Raw genomic sequence first — 15,404 nt, 5'->3', positions numbered from 1 at the left:
TTTAAAAAATAAAAATTTAATGTTTAAAATTTAATTGAAAAACAAAATATTTAAAACTAAATTACAGAAGTATACTCCCTCAGTCCCATTGGATTGTTTACGTTATTTTTCGGCACGCTTTTCAATGCTCATTTAAAGTATACTTCCATAATATATTTTTTTTAAAAAAAATTCTGAAAAAAAGTTTCATGTTTAAACTTTTATTCAGGAAAAAAAAATTAATTTTTTTTATGAAACTATACTTTATTGAAGTCTCGAAATACGTGCAAACAGTGTACGTAAACAACTCACCGGGATGGAGGGAGTACTTCATAGTCACCTTAAAATGCTTGTCGAGTATTTAAAAAAAATATGTAGTGAATTGAACGGGACGGAGAGAGTATGCATTATCCATATTGACTAAAACAACATTATATTATTGATCAAGTTAATACAAATTTAAAATCAAAATAAGTATAATTAGTTAAATTTATTCGGTGTAATGGATTACAGGCTAAAACAAAATAATAAATACTATTAATTCACCTAAAAAATTATATTATTAAACTGGTAATTTATCGATCAGAATAATAATATCGGGCTAACATAAAATAATATTTACTATTCATTCATGCTAAAAACTTATAAAACCAATTCACGGTAAAACATAATTAAAATCAAAATAGAATTCGACCAGTTAAAACCAATAATATACATTATTCATTTGAGTTAAATAAAATTATATATTTATCGGGTTTTAAACAAAATTAAAATCAAACTAAATATAATTAGTTAGATTTGATGAGTAGAATGGGTCTCAGGATAATTTTTTTAAATAAAACTAAATGTGACTTGTATATTATTGAACCAGGATAAAACTTATTGTTTATATTAAAAAATGATTATATTTCGTACTTACAAATACAAATAATTATAAAAATATATATTGATTAGTAATATTATTTTTCAAATTTAAATGCCTCTAGATAAAAAATCAAATTATATCCTTATTATATGATATGCATAAGGAGAATTTTATCCAAATTTTAGTTAATTATGATTTATGTGCTACTAATTTAATATACATTATTAGATCTTTTTTTCAAATATACGTGTATATATATTTAGTATCAAATTATATTAAAAAAATTCATTTATCGCCCGAGTTCTAGTACACTTGGAGAAAGTATATATTTACCATAAGAAAAGAAATAAATAAATAGACATTAATAAAATCGTAAAACAAAAGTAAACATAAAATTACTCAAAAAAATTCCTCACTCTCTCAAAACCCCTCTCTCTCTCTCTCTCTCTCTCTCTCTCTCCCTCTCTCTCCCTCTCCCTCTCCCTCTCTCTCTGGTCGGGTATGGCGATTGCAGCAGCAGCTGTTATTCTCCCAGTAGGGTTTCTCTTCTTTTTCTCCGGTTTAGTCGTCAACCTTCTCCAGGTATTTTTTTATTTACATTCAAGATTATTTTACTGTGTTAAGGATTTTTTCATGATTTGTTTTACTAATCCTTTTTCCAGGCTTTGTTTTTTGTTGTTGTGCGCCCCTTTTCGAAGAATACTTATCGAAAAATTAACAGAGTGATTGCTGAATTATTGTGGTTGGAGCTCATTTGGTTAATTGATTGGTGGGCTGGCGTTAAGGTCATTTTCTAATCCCCCATTTTTCTGATTTTGTCTGCTGTTTTTTTCATTTCGTTTTATGACTCAGAGTGTTTTTTTAGCTGGGAATTAGTCTTAGTGGGTTCGGAAAATTTGAAATGGTTGATTTATTAACTAATTAGGGTTAAATTATAACTTTCAGTGTACTTAGCATAATGTTATGTGTATATGTGCAAGTTCGGTGGGGTTGATTGCTCTGTAAAGATTGGTTGTTAGTTGTTACATTGAATGTGGTCATTGGATCTAACAAGTCAGAACCCTTTTACAATGGTACCTAAACCTTAGGGATCGAGAACACACATATTATGTTATTTTTCATGCAGATTAAGCTATATTATTTATAAATGTCTTTAGTGTCCAGTGGCTAGACCCTAGATCGAAAGTTTGAGCCCTTGTGGAAGTATTTACTTATTTTTCCTGATTTGGGTTCTAGCTCAATTAAATAATTACCGACCTTCCTTTCACACATGTTTGTGTACTGTTCAACTAGTTCTAAAGCTATAGTCGCCATAGCTGTTTCAAGGGCTAAAATTGTAGTAGCCTAGAGCAGTAACCTCCTATAGATTCTTAGTTGATTTGAAGTGCTTGTTGGCATTCCTAGTGGATTATATTCTCTCCTCAAAGAATTAATGATCTTATATGACACGTTATATTGACTTAAAGGTAAGTGCCTTATATTTTTGTTCACCAAGGTGTACGGATAATTTAGGTGACTTTATGCGTGTTGCTCACATCATTTATTACTATATATACATGATACATGTGCAACAAGTTTACGTTATAAAGTGAGCCCTAGTATTTTAAGGACATAGTCCTACTTGCATGTACATAAATATAATATATTATAATTAAACATACTCTATTTGTCTTTATCAGTTTAAGCAAGTAGGATTTGTGGAAAAATGTTATACTGTGCATAAAATAAAATGTCAGATGATAATTGGTAATCAGAGTTTGCGTCAGATATTAAATACTCAAGTTTGCGTCAGATATTAAATACTCCCTCTGTCCCTTTTTAGTTGTCACATTTACAAAAACCACACATATTAAGAAACATTTAACTTTTTACTTTGTTTCCATGTTTGCCCCTATCTATGGTGAGTTTTGAGTGTGTACATTAAATACTGAGTCAACCATTGGAACTAGATATATAAGGGTATAGATGGAAAAAAACTCTATAAAAATGCATCGGAATGGGGCGGACATTTTTTTTTGCAAATGTGACAACTATTTAGGGTAGGGGTGAGCAGAAAACCGCAAAAACCGCCCGCACCGCACCAATCCGCACCGCAAAACGCGGTTTTTAATTTTCGTGGTGCGGTTGCGGTTTGAATTTTTAATAAACCGCATAGTGCGGTGCGGGTTGTGGTTTTAAATTTCTGAAATGCGGTTCAAACCACACCGCAATATTTAATATGTTATAAATAAATAAATAAATAAATATATATATATAATATACTTATATTCCTATCGAATCATCCCACTCAATATTTACAGCCCAATACTTAATTAGGTTATTGTTTGCTCTTCAGTTGGCCGCACAAGCACTTCCCACAAGTACCAAGATTACATTACATCCTATTGTTTCTTATGTGATTAAAATAGTTAGCCTTGAACTCAATTCATGGTCATTGTTTACAAAATTATTTTTTCAAACTTAATAATAATTCATGATCCAATTTTGGAGCTGCTATTTGTGTCTTTTGCTTTGCACTTTTAAGTTATTTTTGTTTTGTAATTGAATTCCTAAAAAGTTAAACTTTCCGGCGTGTAATTTCTAACTTGTATTATTGAAGAATATTGGCAAATTTGTTTTATATTAATCGGAAATTTGATTAAATTTAAGTTTTGTATTTTATTTTTAAATCTTTCGAACTTTTAAAGTGTAAACCGCAGTGAACCACACCAAACCGCACCACATTTTCGTGGTGTGGTTTATGCGGTTTTTAAGGGTCCGCGGTGCGGGTGCGGTTTGGAAATTTGATCAAACCGCATGTGTGGTTTGGTTTGCGGTTTGAGGAAAAAACCGCACCGCGCTCACCCCTAATTTAGGGACTGAGGGGGTAAATGACAAGAGTGTTATAATGTCTTTGGTCATTTATCTCGTCAAATATTATTACATTAGATAAATGATGAGAGCTCATTAATGTCTTTGGTCATTTATCTTAAATGCTTTAAGCGGTTGCAGATTCTCATGTATTCTATATGTCATTAATGCGACAAAAATGAATTTTATAAACTTTCAGTTACATTTACTAACGACTAAGCCGTCTCCTAGAACACTGAGGAATGAGGATTATGAAGAGGGTATATAGTTTGTCTATTTGTTTTTTATCTAAAAATTCAGTTAGTGTGGTATACATCTTTTAGTGAGAATTTAACAAATTTTTATTTATTCTATTTGAATCTACATGCAACTTCATCATCTTTGAATTACAATCCAATTTTATTGGTGAAGCAATACTTGTTGAACGAATTTTCACTGTTATACATCATGCAAAGAAACTGTTCTAATGAATGAATGCATTTTTAACGTCAAATGCAATTGCTAAATATGTTTATATGGTAATTTGGCCCTGATTAATGTGATACTTCTGGATGCAGATTCAACTTTATACAGATCCAGAAACATTTAAATTAATGGGTAAGGAAGTGAGTTCTATATTTAGTGTACATGTTGTATTTTTTATATTGTTTTGATAAAAAACAATACTAGACTTAGATTTATGCTATGAAACTGTCCAGGAAAAGAACATGCCCTTGTCATATGCAACCACAAAAGTGATATTGATTGGCTAGTTGGCTGGATTTTGGCTCAGGTTCTTACACTCACATTCCTAGCTTATGCGTGTATGCATGAATTCAGTGCAGATACATGTACAGTGTACTAAGTTCTATATTATTCAACTAAATTTGTTCACATAAATAAAAAATTAAAGCTTCCTCCTGGCCAAAATTAATTGAAATGTTATCTAAAAAAGAACATTTCGTATGTTTTGTTTTTTTCTATATGTGTTGCCGTTTGCTGATTTTGTCGTTTCACACACCAGCGATCAGGTTGCCTTGGTAGTGCATTAGCTGTTATGAAGAAATCATCCAAATTCCTCCCTGTAAGTGCTTTAAATTTACTTAAAACTCACTTTACTGTTCTTCAAGTACTCTATGGAGTATAGGAACTTGTTTAAAAAATTTCTCCTGCTATGCTTTAGGTGGTTTGTGTTGTGTTCTTGGAATTTGAAACAGTACGATTCAAGTAGGCAAGAAAAGAATTTATATCGAACTAAATTATGTTATCAAATGAGGAGCCATTGATGATATTCGAACTGTTAAGAAAGTATGAGAGACTGGAGCTATTGATATGCCAGAGTGGGCCAGGGTCTCCTGTGACTTTACTCTTCTAGATATATAACAGTGTCTTGCTCAATTTGTTTCCTCATGTGCTGCTATAAATACTACCTAAAGGGTTATATTTATGAATCTAGTAGATGTGCGTTGCTTTTAAAATTACCAAATGTTAGATTAATTTTGGAATTATAAAAAAACTAAAATGCAAGACTAGTTTAATTTGAAGTAATAATAATAATAATTATTATATAACCTAAGGTTTTGCGTTCCTTTTCGTTCTTTTCCTGTCAGTGGCAAAGATCTTCAAGTCTTTCATGGGTTCTAGTGTGCCCTAAAAAATATGTGCTGAATTGATCAGAATGCAAATTGTATGTGCTAGATTGTGACTTGTGAGAACTAGTTTGAGATGTCAAAATAAAATATTCCACGACAATTGCAAGTAGTGTCTGCTGGAATGAGGGCTGTAATGAAATTTTACATGTTTAAGTTTGGCTTTGACTTGCTGAGATTGTGTTTTCTGTTGCTTTCCCTTAATCACTCATTAAATTGAACCTTTTCCATGCATTTCGCCAATTCCAGCATCCACTCCCTTGCTGTGTCCCACAGACAGTTCTATGTAAAAAGTAGCCGAGTTTATGAAAATTCACTTTGAAAAAATCTGCACTAATTATCATCTTACAAGAATGTATTACTTGAACTCATCAGCCTACTGCATTCTAAAAAGATTTAAAAAAACACACTTCTCTTTGTGGTACCCTATGCAAGGCAACTGTGTTATATTTATAAATCCCCTGGTATTTTTCTTGTTATGATCCTCTATCAAAGATTGTGAAAATACTACTAAATTAATTTGTTTGATCAATGTATGCCCCTAGTATTTAAAGGTTGGTCTGAAGGGCCTCCTCTTTGGTCAATGGGAACCTTTGTCATGTACCTCCTAAACCGAATGAATCATTTTGTTATTATATTATGGGGAGGAAACCCAAATTGTTCACCGGAAAACATATTCGACAATTAAGGATCGAGTCAAATATTAATAGTTTTGTCTATCTTATTATTAATGTAAGTAGTAATTTTTCTAATTCCGCCTTGCTAAACACCTTAGTCTTCCAGGATAATGCCATTTATGCGTGCTCTATGTGCAGGTTATAGGTTGGTCAATGTGGTTCTCTGAGTATCTCTTTCTTGAGAGGAGCTGGGCCAAGGATGAAAATACGCTAAAGGTATGGGTTTGCGTATATATATTAAGTTGAACACAGAAGTCTTTAGTTACTCTTCTATACCTTCTTTTGATCTTTTATGGTTCCTTTTTAGAGTTTTTAGATTGGTCTTTATAAGTTATAACTTTTATGGGATTTGTTCCTGCAGTTAGGTTTTCAGCGCCTAAGGGATTTCCCACATGCTTTTTGGCTGGCACTTTTTGTTGAAGGTACTCGTTTTACACAGGCAAAACTTTTAGCTGCTCAGGAATATGCATCCTCAATGGGATTACCTGCTCCTAGGAATGTTTTGATTCCCCGAACCAAGGTTAGGATTCTGTTCCTCCCATGAACTCGTGCATTCGTTATTTTACCTGTCAGTATGCGTCATGATAACAATTTTTTTGACATATTATGATATAGCCTTTGATTTGAGATTTAAGGTGCTAGCTATTGTGGAATTAATCTTGTTATAAGCTATTTTGCCTCTTTCTTCTATCAACTGGAATATGTATTGTGCTGTTCATTTTGTGATGGGGGGAAATATATGAAATTTAAGCTATTACCGTGTCCTAATAACCAAGTTATATTCGGATTCCACATGTAACATCCAGACATATGCAAGGAGATATGTAGAATTAGCTCAAGGGAATCTAATATATGTTCAAGTTTTGCTTGCAATTAATGTATTTCTGAGTTCTTCCCAGCTATTAGAGGAACCATATAATGGTTTGTAAGATTTTTGGCGATGTATGTAATTCCATACACATTGTAATGTATATATAATGGCTCTGGCCTCTGGGTCATAATTTAATACCGGTTCATCTCTATCATCATAATCTTTCTAGTAAGGTTGTTGCAAACATCAGTTTTTTCCCTATTTTATATATAGATTTATTGAATAAGGATTTAATTGTATAAGCTGTTTGATTTTCAGGGTTTTGTTACAGCAGTAACTCACATGCGACCATTTGTTCCAGCTGTATATGACGTGACACTTGCCATTCCAAAAAATTCGCCTCCGCCTACCATGCTTGGATTATTCAGTGGCCAATCTTCTGTAGTAAGTCAAAAGTGCCTTAATGGTTTGACTGTTACAGTGAAAAGTTGCTTATGTGGTAATGTTAACAATTGAACATTAATATATATATATATATGTTATTATGTTTGTGAGGAACAAACTTCAGTGAACATGAATGACAAGTATGTCATCAGCTCCTATACAATTAAATAGCAGACTTAAATGACAAGTAGGAGAATAAGGCGACACCTTCATTTCCTGTTCTGCAGGTGCATATCCATCTCAAGCGGCACTTGATGAAAGATCTACCTGAAACAGATGATTCTGTTGCCCAATGGTGTAAAGATGCCTTCGTGGTTAAGGTGATAATTTTTCTTCTTGTGCATTTGCTTTTCAAGTTGGTGCTTGCTAGCCTATAAACTCAAATTTAATAAAATTTCAATCTACCTATGATCTCAATGTTTCTTGAAATTTTCGTTATGATACTTATACTTTTTGATCATGATTGACACATGCTGTGTACTTCACACTTTTTTTTATTGGAATTCTTTTTTGGTCTGCTTATGAAGAAGCCACATGCAGTTTTGTTCTATTCTTCAGTTACTACTTGGAAATTTACATTAGCCAAATTTCCAAACGTTTCCATTATCTAGTACTCTAAGGTGTTTGTGCAGTGCATACCTTTGGACCGAGAATTCTGATTTACGAGGATACATAATACATTTATATGCATATACATTGATTATTCGTATAGTTAAGTAATTTTTTTATGTTATTTTAAATTATTCCCCGAAAAATTAATGATTGACAAATTCTGGTCGAAAAGTTTGTATTCCAAGAGATATTGAGAGACATTGTAGAGGATTTTCACCGGTTTCATTATTTAAGTATTGAAATCAGAATAACAAATTTGATAAATTAGGTTTGATATAGGTGGGTGAATATTTTCATGTTAGAGCATCACATTACACCGCAATGCGTTCATTGTAAAGTCTATATCTTATCTGAGAGAATTATTATGTGTAATTTACTACCTGTCATCAATGCAAGTTCTTTCCAAGTTTACTGAGATTTTCTAATTTCTGGATTTGGCATATTTGGTTCAAATAGGATAATCTATTGGATAAGCATAAAGCTGACGATAACTTTGGGGACGGAGTACTGCAGGACACTGGCCGGCCATTAAAGTCTCTTGTGGTAGTATATTGTTTTAAGTTGAGCTACAGTCTTTTATCCTGATGATTAATTCAATTGTATTGTGGTCTTAACACTTCCTGCTACAACAGGTTGTCATTACATGGGCATGTCTTCTCACTTTTGGGGCCTTAAAATTGTTCCAGTGGTTTTCGATACTATCTTCTTGGAAGGGTCTCACATTCTCTGCAGTTAGCCTGGGCATAATCACAGTTCTTATGCAGATATTGATACAGTTTTCCCAATCAGAGCGCTCCAACCGTTCAGTGCCCTCGAAACCTGCAAAGCCACCTCAGTGAAGGCAAATAATAGAAGAGAGCCTTCATATACTAAATGAGAGTAGCAACAGTTACCTGATTATGTTTGTTCATCATTTACAAAATTGACCTTGTCATCTGTAGTTGTGGGGAAATATGATATATGTGCTATACAGCTTTATGCTCATCTGTAGTCATCATGTGGAAATATGATACAAGTGCTGTACAACTTTATGGTCCACCCGGAATAGTCATTTTGGACCTTGTTTATCAGACTGTTAGTAAATGGTTAGGAACTAATTCTCTAGCCAGGATAAGCAGATTCTAGGCATATCAAGTGCTAGGTGCCTCAAATTTATACCCCAAATTTTATACCAAATGATTTGGCATACACGTGGCAAATTTTGATTTGGGGGCGCATATGTATGCACGCGTGGTCCATATTTTTATTAGGAAACTTACAAGTTACAAGTTTGACACATCAGCATTTGGGGAAAATATTTGGGGTTTTTAGCATTTTCCGCATATCAATTCATTAGTTTGGGGTTGATTGTTCAGTATATGGAGAGGAAATCTGTTATGATATTGTTTGTTGTTCTTTCGTTGTAGGTGTATTAAATTAACTACTTGTCCGAAACTTTTTTTGAGGATCAGCTTTGCATGTTTCTAAACTCGAAATTGCAATAAAAATCCCTCAAAATTGCAATTTTTTTTTTGACATCAGTTCTTGATGCTGTCTTTTCTGGGCCTTCTTTCAGAGAAAAAGGAGACTTGAGGTCGACGATGAGACTAGCATTGAAAACTGACTATTAGGAAACCTAAAATCATCAACACTTTTGGCCAATCTTTAAATTGAGAATTTAACTATGAATAGCAACTATAAAGTATATTTTTAATTCTAGTGATATTACATAAAGCTCGAACTTAAGTTTGGAATACAGATCCTGATTTTTTAAGCCTAACGATATTAAAACTGATAAGAAAAATATTATAACCTAGATGTATGAAACTGCAGAAAAGGTAGCGAATAGCTAGGCCTAGGACTTTGGATGAAAAGATGCATTTCCAAAGGAAAAAGAAACAATAAAACTAGAAAAGCAACACAAATATGTTACTGTACAATACATACAATGTCGGGGGCCCAATTGTTAGTACAAACATCACAGTACTCTTTGACTATGAGAGAGAAAGCTAGCAAATAACAAAAACTACTGAAGAAAAAAAGTCTTATAAGAAAAGCTCTTATTTAACTTGGGGTGTCCGCCCCATCATGGAGAGCACAGCAGACAGTGGCTTTGTGATGGCCTTGATATACACTCATGTCTTCACCCGTGGATACTGACCATAGTCTAGCTGTTGCATCAGAGGAAGCTGCATGGAGGAACATATGAGAAGAGCAAATAACACTTCAAGCCGTATGAAGCGTAACCACTAACCAAACATCAGATGATGCTTAGCAAGGTTTCTTAAGCCCTCAACTATCAAAGAATACTTAACTTGTAGATTTCACACATGTAGGGGCTTAAAGAAGGACAAAATGTTTGACTCATTGATGTCTCTACTCAACTACATAATTCAAAGTTATAAATTTCTAAATTCAGCAACTAGATTTAGACATATCAGGTGAAGAATGTCCTAAAACAATGTAATGAAGTCTTAATGAAGGTGAAGGGGTAAAATACAATATGTAGTTAGCACATATAATAATAATATATTTAGGGTCAGGTTCAAATTAGAACCTCTTTTTTTTACAAGTAAATAGAACCTTTTTCTGAATTAGAACTTATAACCAATATTTGCCTTAAAGATTGTTTGATCAATACTCATATGCATTCATTCTGCTGCAGTAAGATGAATATGATGTACTTCTGCAATACACAATACTTTTCCCCCCTAAATTACATAAATATTTATAAAATAAATTATTTTTTACAAAACACAATTTATTCTCAACACTTGTATGTAAATTAGTTTTAAGGCTCTAATTTTAAGGCAGTCGTAAGTGGAACCTGACCAATGTACACATGCCATTACCGTAAAGATACATTAAAAATTCAGATCTGTTCGGAAATATATATCCACCAACTTCCTTTCTGATTTATAAATGAAGAATGTGCTTGCAAAAGAAACTATCTCAATGCCCATATATACTGTGATTCATTAAAGTTACCTGTGATAAGATAAGCACCATCGACAGAGAATACACAATCCCAGACCCAACGCTGGTGTCCTGAAAAACACATTGATTTGAATGATCTCAAACACTTAAAGTGTAAAACATATATAAAGAAAAAATATATGGTCCCTCATACCGATTAGAGTTTTCTCTAAAGTAAAACCATCAACATTCCATATTTTAACAGTATGGTCAGCAGATGCTGTGGCTAGATACCTAAAAACATAATTTCATGTAAAATTTTAATAAAATAAATAAAAACAAATACTGAGGTTAGTAAGGTACACAGGGGAACGATAAATATATTAATGGAAGAAGACCGGGAAACGTTAGTTTATAGTCTAACCGCTGAGGCTCACAGAACTCTGGTGAAAGAAGACACTTAAGAATGTAACCATCATGAGCCTGTAGCTTATGAAGTGGCTCAAAATTGGTCATAGTCTGAAACAAAAAAGAAAATTTAATATTATCGTATTTTCCCACCATCTTTTAGGAAAGAGCAAATAAAAGCTTGTAATGAAATGGAGCCTTATTGTATTTCCTACCATCAAAACAGCTTGTAATGAAAATACTACCTGTGTTCCTTTAAGCAAACGCCAAACATAGCAGGTTCCACGGTTATTTGCAGCTACAACCAAACTCCCATCCCACATCACAGTTAATGATCTAACAGCTGTATCTACCTCTGGTACCTAATTAATGCAAGACATAATTAATCATGTAAAGCTTTATTTTACTATGCACACAATCAACTAAACAAAAAGAGATGTTTTTAGGAACAGAAATATAAAACACATATTTCTACGCCAAGCATGAGTTCTTCATTCATGGTTGTGCCACTTTAGAATAAATTTTTACCAGTTGGATCTATTGGTTAAGCCAATTAACTTTATTAGCATAATTAAATGCACAATGCAGAACTAGATGCTTGTGTTACATTTCTGCAAACCCAAAATTACATTAAAAGGTACAACAATGAAGATTAGACCATGCAACAAAAACTCAGTTACCCTGTCTGTTCTCTAAAATCAGTTACCACCATAAACATACCAGTTCACAACTGCATGAATTTGCTGTCAAATCCCATACACGAATATTACCATTCTGGTCCCCAGATATAAGCTCCGTCTGCAAAACCCAGGATAGTAGAGTGAAGTTAACATATTAAGCCACTATGAAGCAGTCTCATTTGATCAAACTTTTGTTCAACAAAGCCCAAGAAAGCAAAGATGGGAAATCTATTATAATCAAATAAATTAAATGGTAATATTAACGGAAAATTTTGATGTACATTAATATATTACAAACAAGAAGCGGATAAAATTACAAAAACACACGTAGAATAATTAAAAGATAATACAAGTCCGGGTCTCTAGTTAACCACAATGTCATTAATTCAGAATTTTACAACCCACTGCAGAGAGCAGAGCTTGTGGCTCACAACAGATCAAAGGAAGTAAAATTAATCTGTCAATAGATGGAAACGGATTGAGTGATTACTACAAAGAGTTTATGATAAGCAACAGAGGACGGAATAACATAACAATTTAGTTGGGATTTTAAGAGTAACATGCTCAATAAAACAAAAAGAACAAATCTTTATCTTCCAAAGTTACACAATCCTTAGGAGTTGAATAAAGAAAGGAAAATGATATTTAAACTAAAAAATCAACAAAAATATATCAAAATATAAAGGAAATTAGAAACCCAATAATAAGGAAACTCGTGCAGAAAAAGAGTGAAGAAAATATAAGTTAACAAAAATCACATAACTCACTAAATGGTAAAACAACAAGATATTAATAAAAACTGCAAGATAAAAAAGGCAGATACAGAAGATAAAAACCAAAAGAATAATGCAAAAAAACAGAAAAAAAAAAGAAATGAAAAAGGTGAAGTTCTTAAATCACCAGGAAGTTGGACAGTCAAACAGTACGAAACCTCTACTTAATCTAAAGAAACAACATATGTAAAAGAAAAAAAACTTATTAGCATTGCTTTAAGTTTGACATCATCATTCACATAGATTTAGATGGTCTGCCTCCTTGAATTTGAGATGGACCACTGAGTTGTGTGCGTGCTTGCATCTACATAGTTCTAGCACCATTTTGGAACTTATACGTGTTTCAACATCATATTGGGGTAGAATTCAAATCTAACTATATAAAAATGTACGCACACATTACTTCACATTAACACATCTAGCAACTTAACACAGTAAGCCAAATGACTCACATGTGACAAGGGCAACTGAAATTTAGATAAGATTATCTAACATAAAGCTACACAATATATTACTCAACAGATCATAATTCGCTTTCCCTCTATCCTTTTTCTAATAATAGAACTTCATTTGCGAATGGGAAAAGACAGACCTGATTAGGGTGCAAAACAACAGTATTAACAGCTGCACGGCTTTCATATTCCCTCTGACATCCTGGAGCTCTTTAATTTTTTAAGAACATATAAACATGTCAGAATCTCTACGAAGGTGCACGATACAAAGAAACAAAAAGTTATATCGAATGTACCTTAAGTCCCAAATCCTAACTGTACCATCTTCAGAACCTGAATACATCCAGTTTCCATCACATTGAAAACCCACTGCCATAACATTGTTGGTATGTGAATCATAGCTCATTACCTGCCATGGTGAAAAATTTGATATTCTACCATAGACAGAAAGTGCGGGGAAGAAACACAGAATAAGGTATACAAAAGTTCATAGACGTACAGGCTGAGGGCTGTTTGAATTAACATCGAATAAGCGAATGTGGGGGTTCCCAGCTGCTGCCAGGTACCGCTTATCTGGAGTTATCTCAAGCCGATTAACTTGCTGATAAGATTGATTGCTAAATCAGATCAAGTATACAGAGAACTACAATTTATTTTATATTCAAACTGCAACCACAATGTTGTTAAGTAGCTCTAAAAAAATATATCAGCAATTACTTCATCCCTAAAGGAGCACCAAGCATGATTTAGATTTAGAATATCATTTCTTAAGGAACACCAAGCATGATTTAGATTGAACAGGGAAATCTCAACTAAAATAATGCACAAATTTTTTATAGTTAAATACAAATGGCAAAGTACCCGAGATCGTTTATTGACTGCAGAAAAAAAACATAGCAAATAGCAAATCAGTATGTTTCGAGTGTGCTACCTCATTCATACCATCATAAGAAATAAACTTCACAAAACAAATAAGTCCGTACTGATCAATGATTCAAATTCAAATCAAAACTGTGTTTCGAAAAGAGCCAACACTATCCATTGACCGCAAACGAACACAAAACAAATCAATGTGTTTCGAACACAATAACTCATAGACACCATCATGAGCAATAACATTTACTAATTAAACAAGTTATACTCCTCAAAACTGTCTTTACAAATTAATTAACCATTTCAACAGCTCAACGTAAACTCGAACAAACACGAAAACAACAACAATAATCAAACTAAAAAAAGAAACAATCTTTACAATCCAACTGACCGATTCAGGGTACTGAATAGTCCGATAACACCGTCCGCTTTTGGCCTCCCAGAATCGAATAGTATGATCATAACTAGCAGTTGCTAAGATCACAGATGGTTGTTGGGTCATCTTTGTTCACTTTCTCCTAATCAAAAACCAACAAAAAAACAAGTCACTAGGCCATCTGAAAGAATTACATATTACAACAGTAAAAAATAAAAATCAAGAAGTAGGGTTTAAGTTAAATACAAAAGAAGAAAAAAAGTTACCCTTTAAACCATTGAAATGAAGATACGGGGTTTCAAGAACAGTTGTTAATTTAGGTTAGAAGCAGCTGTTTATGCTTTTTGCCTTGAATCAATTCTACACAGTGATGCAGATGTGCTGTGAAAGAGGGAAAATATGATTATAAAAAGAAAAAGAATCAAACAATATTCACCCAATATTAGACACGTAAAAGGAACTTTTCTATCACAAATTGGGGGTGAAAATCACAAATCTATATTCTATATTTCTATATATTATAAATTGCTGGATAACTCATTCCTAAGGTTTGGTATCCATATTTTGGTTCGGGTATGATTTTTAACTTTAATTTGATCCAATGGACTATCCATTTTTAGGTTTGGTATCCATATTAGTTTATAAAAGATCCATGTACTTATTATGACCCGTTTTAATTATGGAAACTTGACAATACAATTTTAAATATGAATGTGTTACTTATGGTACGTTTTTAATACAAATTTAATGTAAACTTTAAATTTTAACATATCCACTTATATAAATAATCTCATAAAAAAAATAACATAAAAATAACATATGTAACGAAAGTAGTTCTTAAATAAATTTATCATAATATGTAGATGCAATACATTTATTATATAGATAACTTAATCTTTCAGAATCATATTATTCAAATTTAATTATAATTTAATTTATTTATTTTAGTAAATAATTTTTGAGATCCCCGTGTGCAAAGCACGGGCTATAAACTAGTTGAAACGCAATAGAATAATTCCCCTTTTTACCCACACTAGCTTAAATCCCGTGGGATGCACAGTTTTTGTTAATATTTCAAATT

The 15,404-nt window shown here is 32.7% G+C and overlaps 2 protein-coding genes across 2 annotated transcripts; one reads left to right on the top strand and one right to left on the bottom strand.

Moving 5' to 3' along the window:
- Positions 1 to 1,228: 1,228 nt before the first annotated feature.
- On the top strand, positions 1,229 to 8,933 carry LOC141707782 (1-acyl-sn-glycerol-3-phosphate acyltransferase 2-like). The gene is made up of 11 exons (XM_074511142.1): positions 1,229 to 1,426; positions 1,507 to 1,629; positions 4,252 to 4,291; positions 4,393 to 4,466; positions 4,698 to 4,757; positions 6,138 to 6,215; positions 6,361 to 6,519; positions 7,129 to 7,254; positions 7,482 to 7,574; positions 8,323 to 8,409; positions 8,499 to 8,933. The coding sequence occupies exons 1-11, from the start codon at positions 1,346 to 1,348 to the stop codon at positions 8,703 to 8,705; spliced, it is 1,128 nt and encodes a 375-aa protein (XP_074367243.1). The 5' UTR covers positions 1,229 to 1,345; the 3' UTR covers positions 8,706 to 8,933.
- Positions 8,934 to 9,753: 820 nt separating this feature from the next.
- Positions 9,754 to 14,779, bottom strand: LOC141707781 (target of rapamycin complex subunit LST8). The gene is made up of 11 exons (XM_074511141.1): positions 14,590 to 14,779; positions 14,339 to 14,465; positions 13,574 to 13,675; positions 13,371 to 13,483; positions 13,215 to 13,284; positions 11,890 to 11,967; positions 11,415 to 11,531; positions 11,186 to 11,280; positions 10,976 to 11,055; positions 10,834 to 10,893; positions 9,754 to 10,034 (listed from the first exon to the last, which is right to left on the bottom strand). The coding sequence occupies exons 2-11, from the start codon at positions 14,447 to 14,449 to the stop codon at positions 9,910 to 9,912; spliced, it is 951 nt and encodes a 316-aa protein (XP_074367242.1). The 5' UTR covers positions 14,450 to 14,465; positions 14,590 to 14,779; the 3' UTR covers positions 9,754 to 9,909.
- Between the last annotated feature and the right edge of the window lie 625 nt (positions 14,780 to 15,404).

The sequence above is a fragment of the Apium graveolens genome, chromosome 2 (assembly GCF_009905375.1).
Source record: "Apium graveolens cultivar Ventura chromosome 2, ASM990537v1, whole genome shotgun sequence".
In the NCBI taxonomy this organism is placed as follows: domain Eukaryota; kingdom Viridiplantae; phylum Streptophyta; class Magnoliopsida; order Apiales; family Apiaceae; genus Apium; species Apium graveolens.
This window is presented reverse-complemented; position numbering and strand designations above follow the sequence as displayed.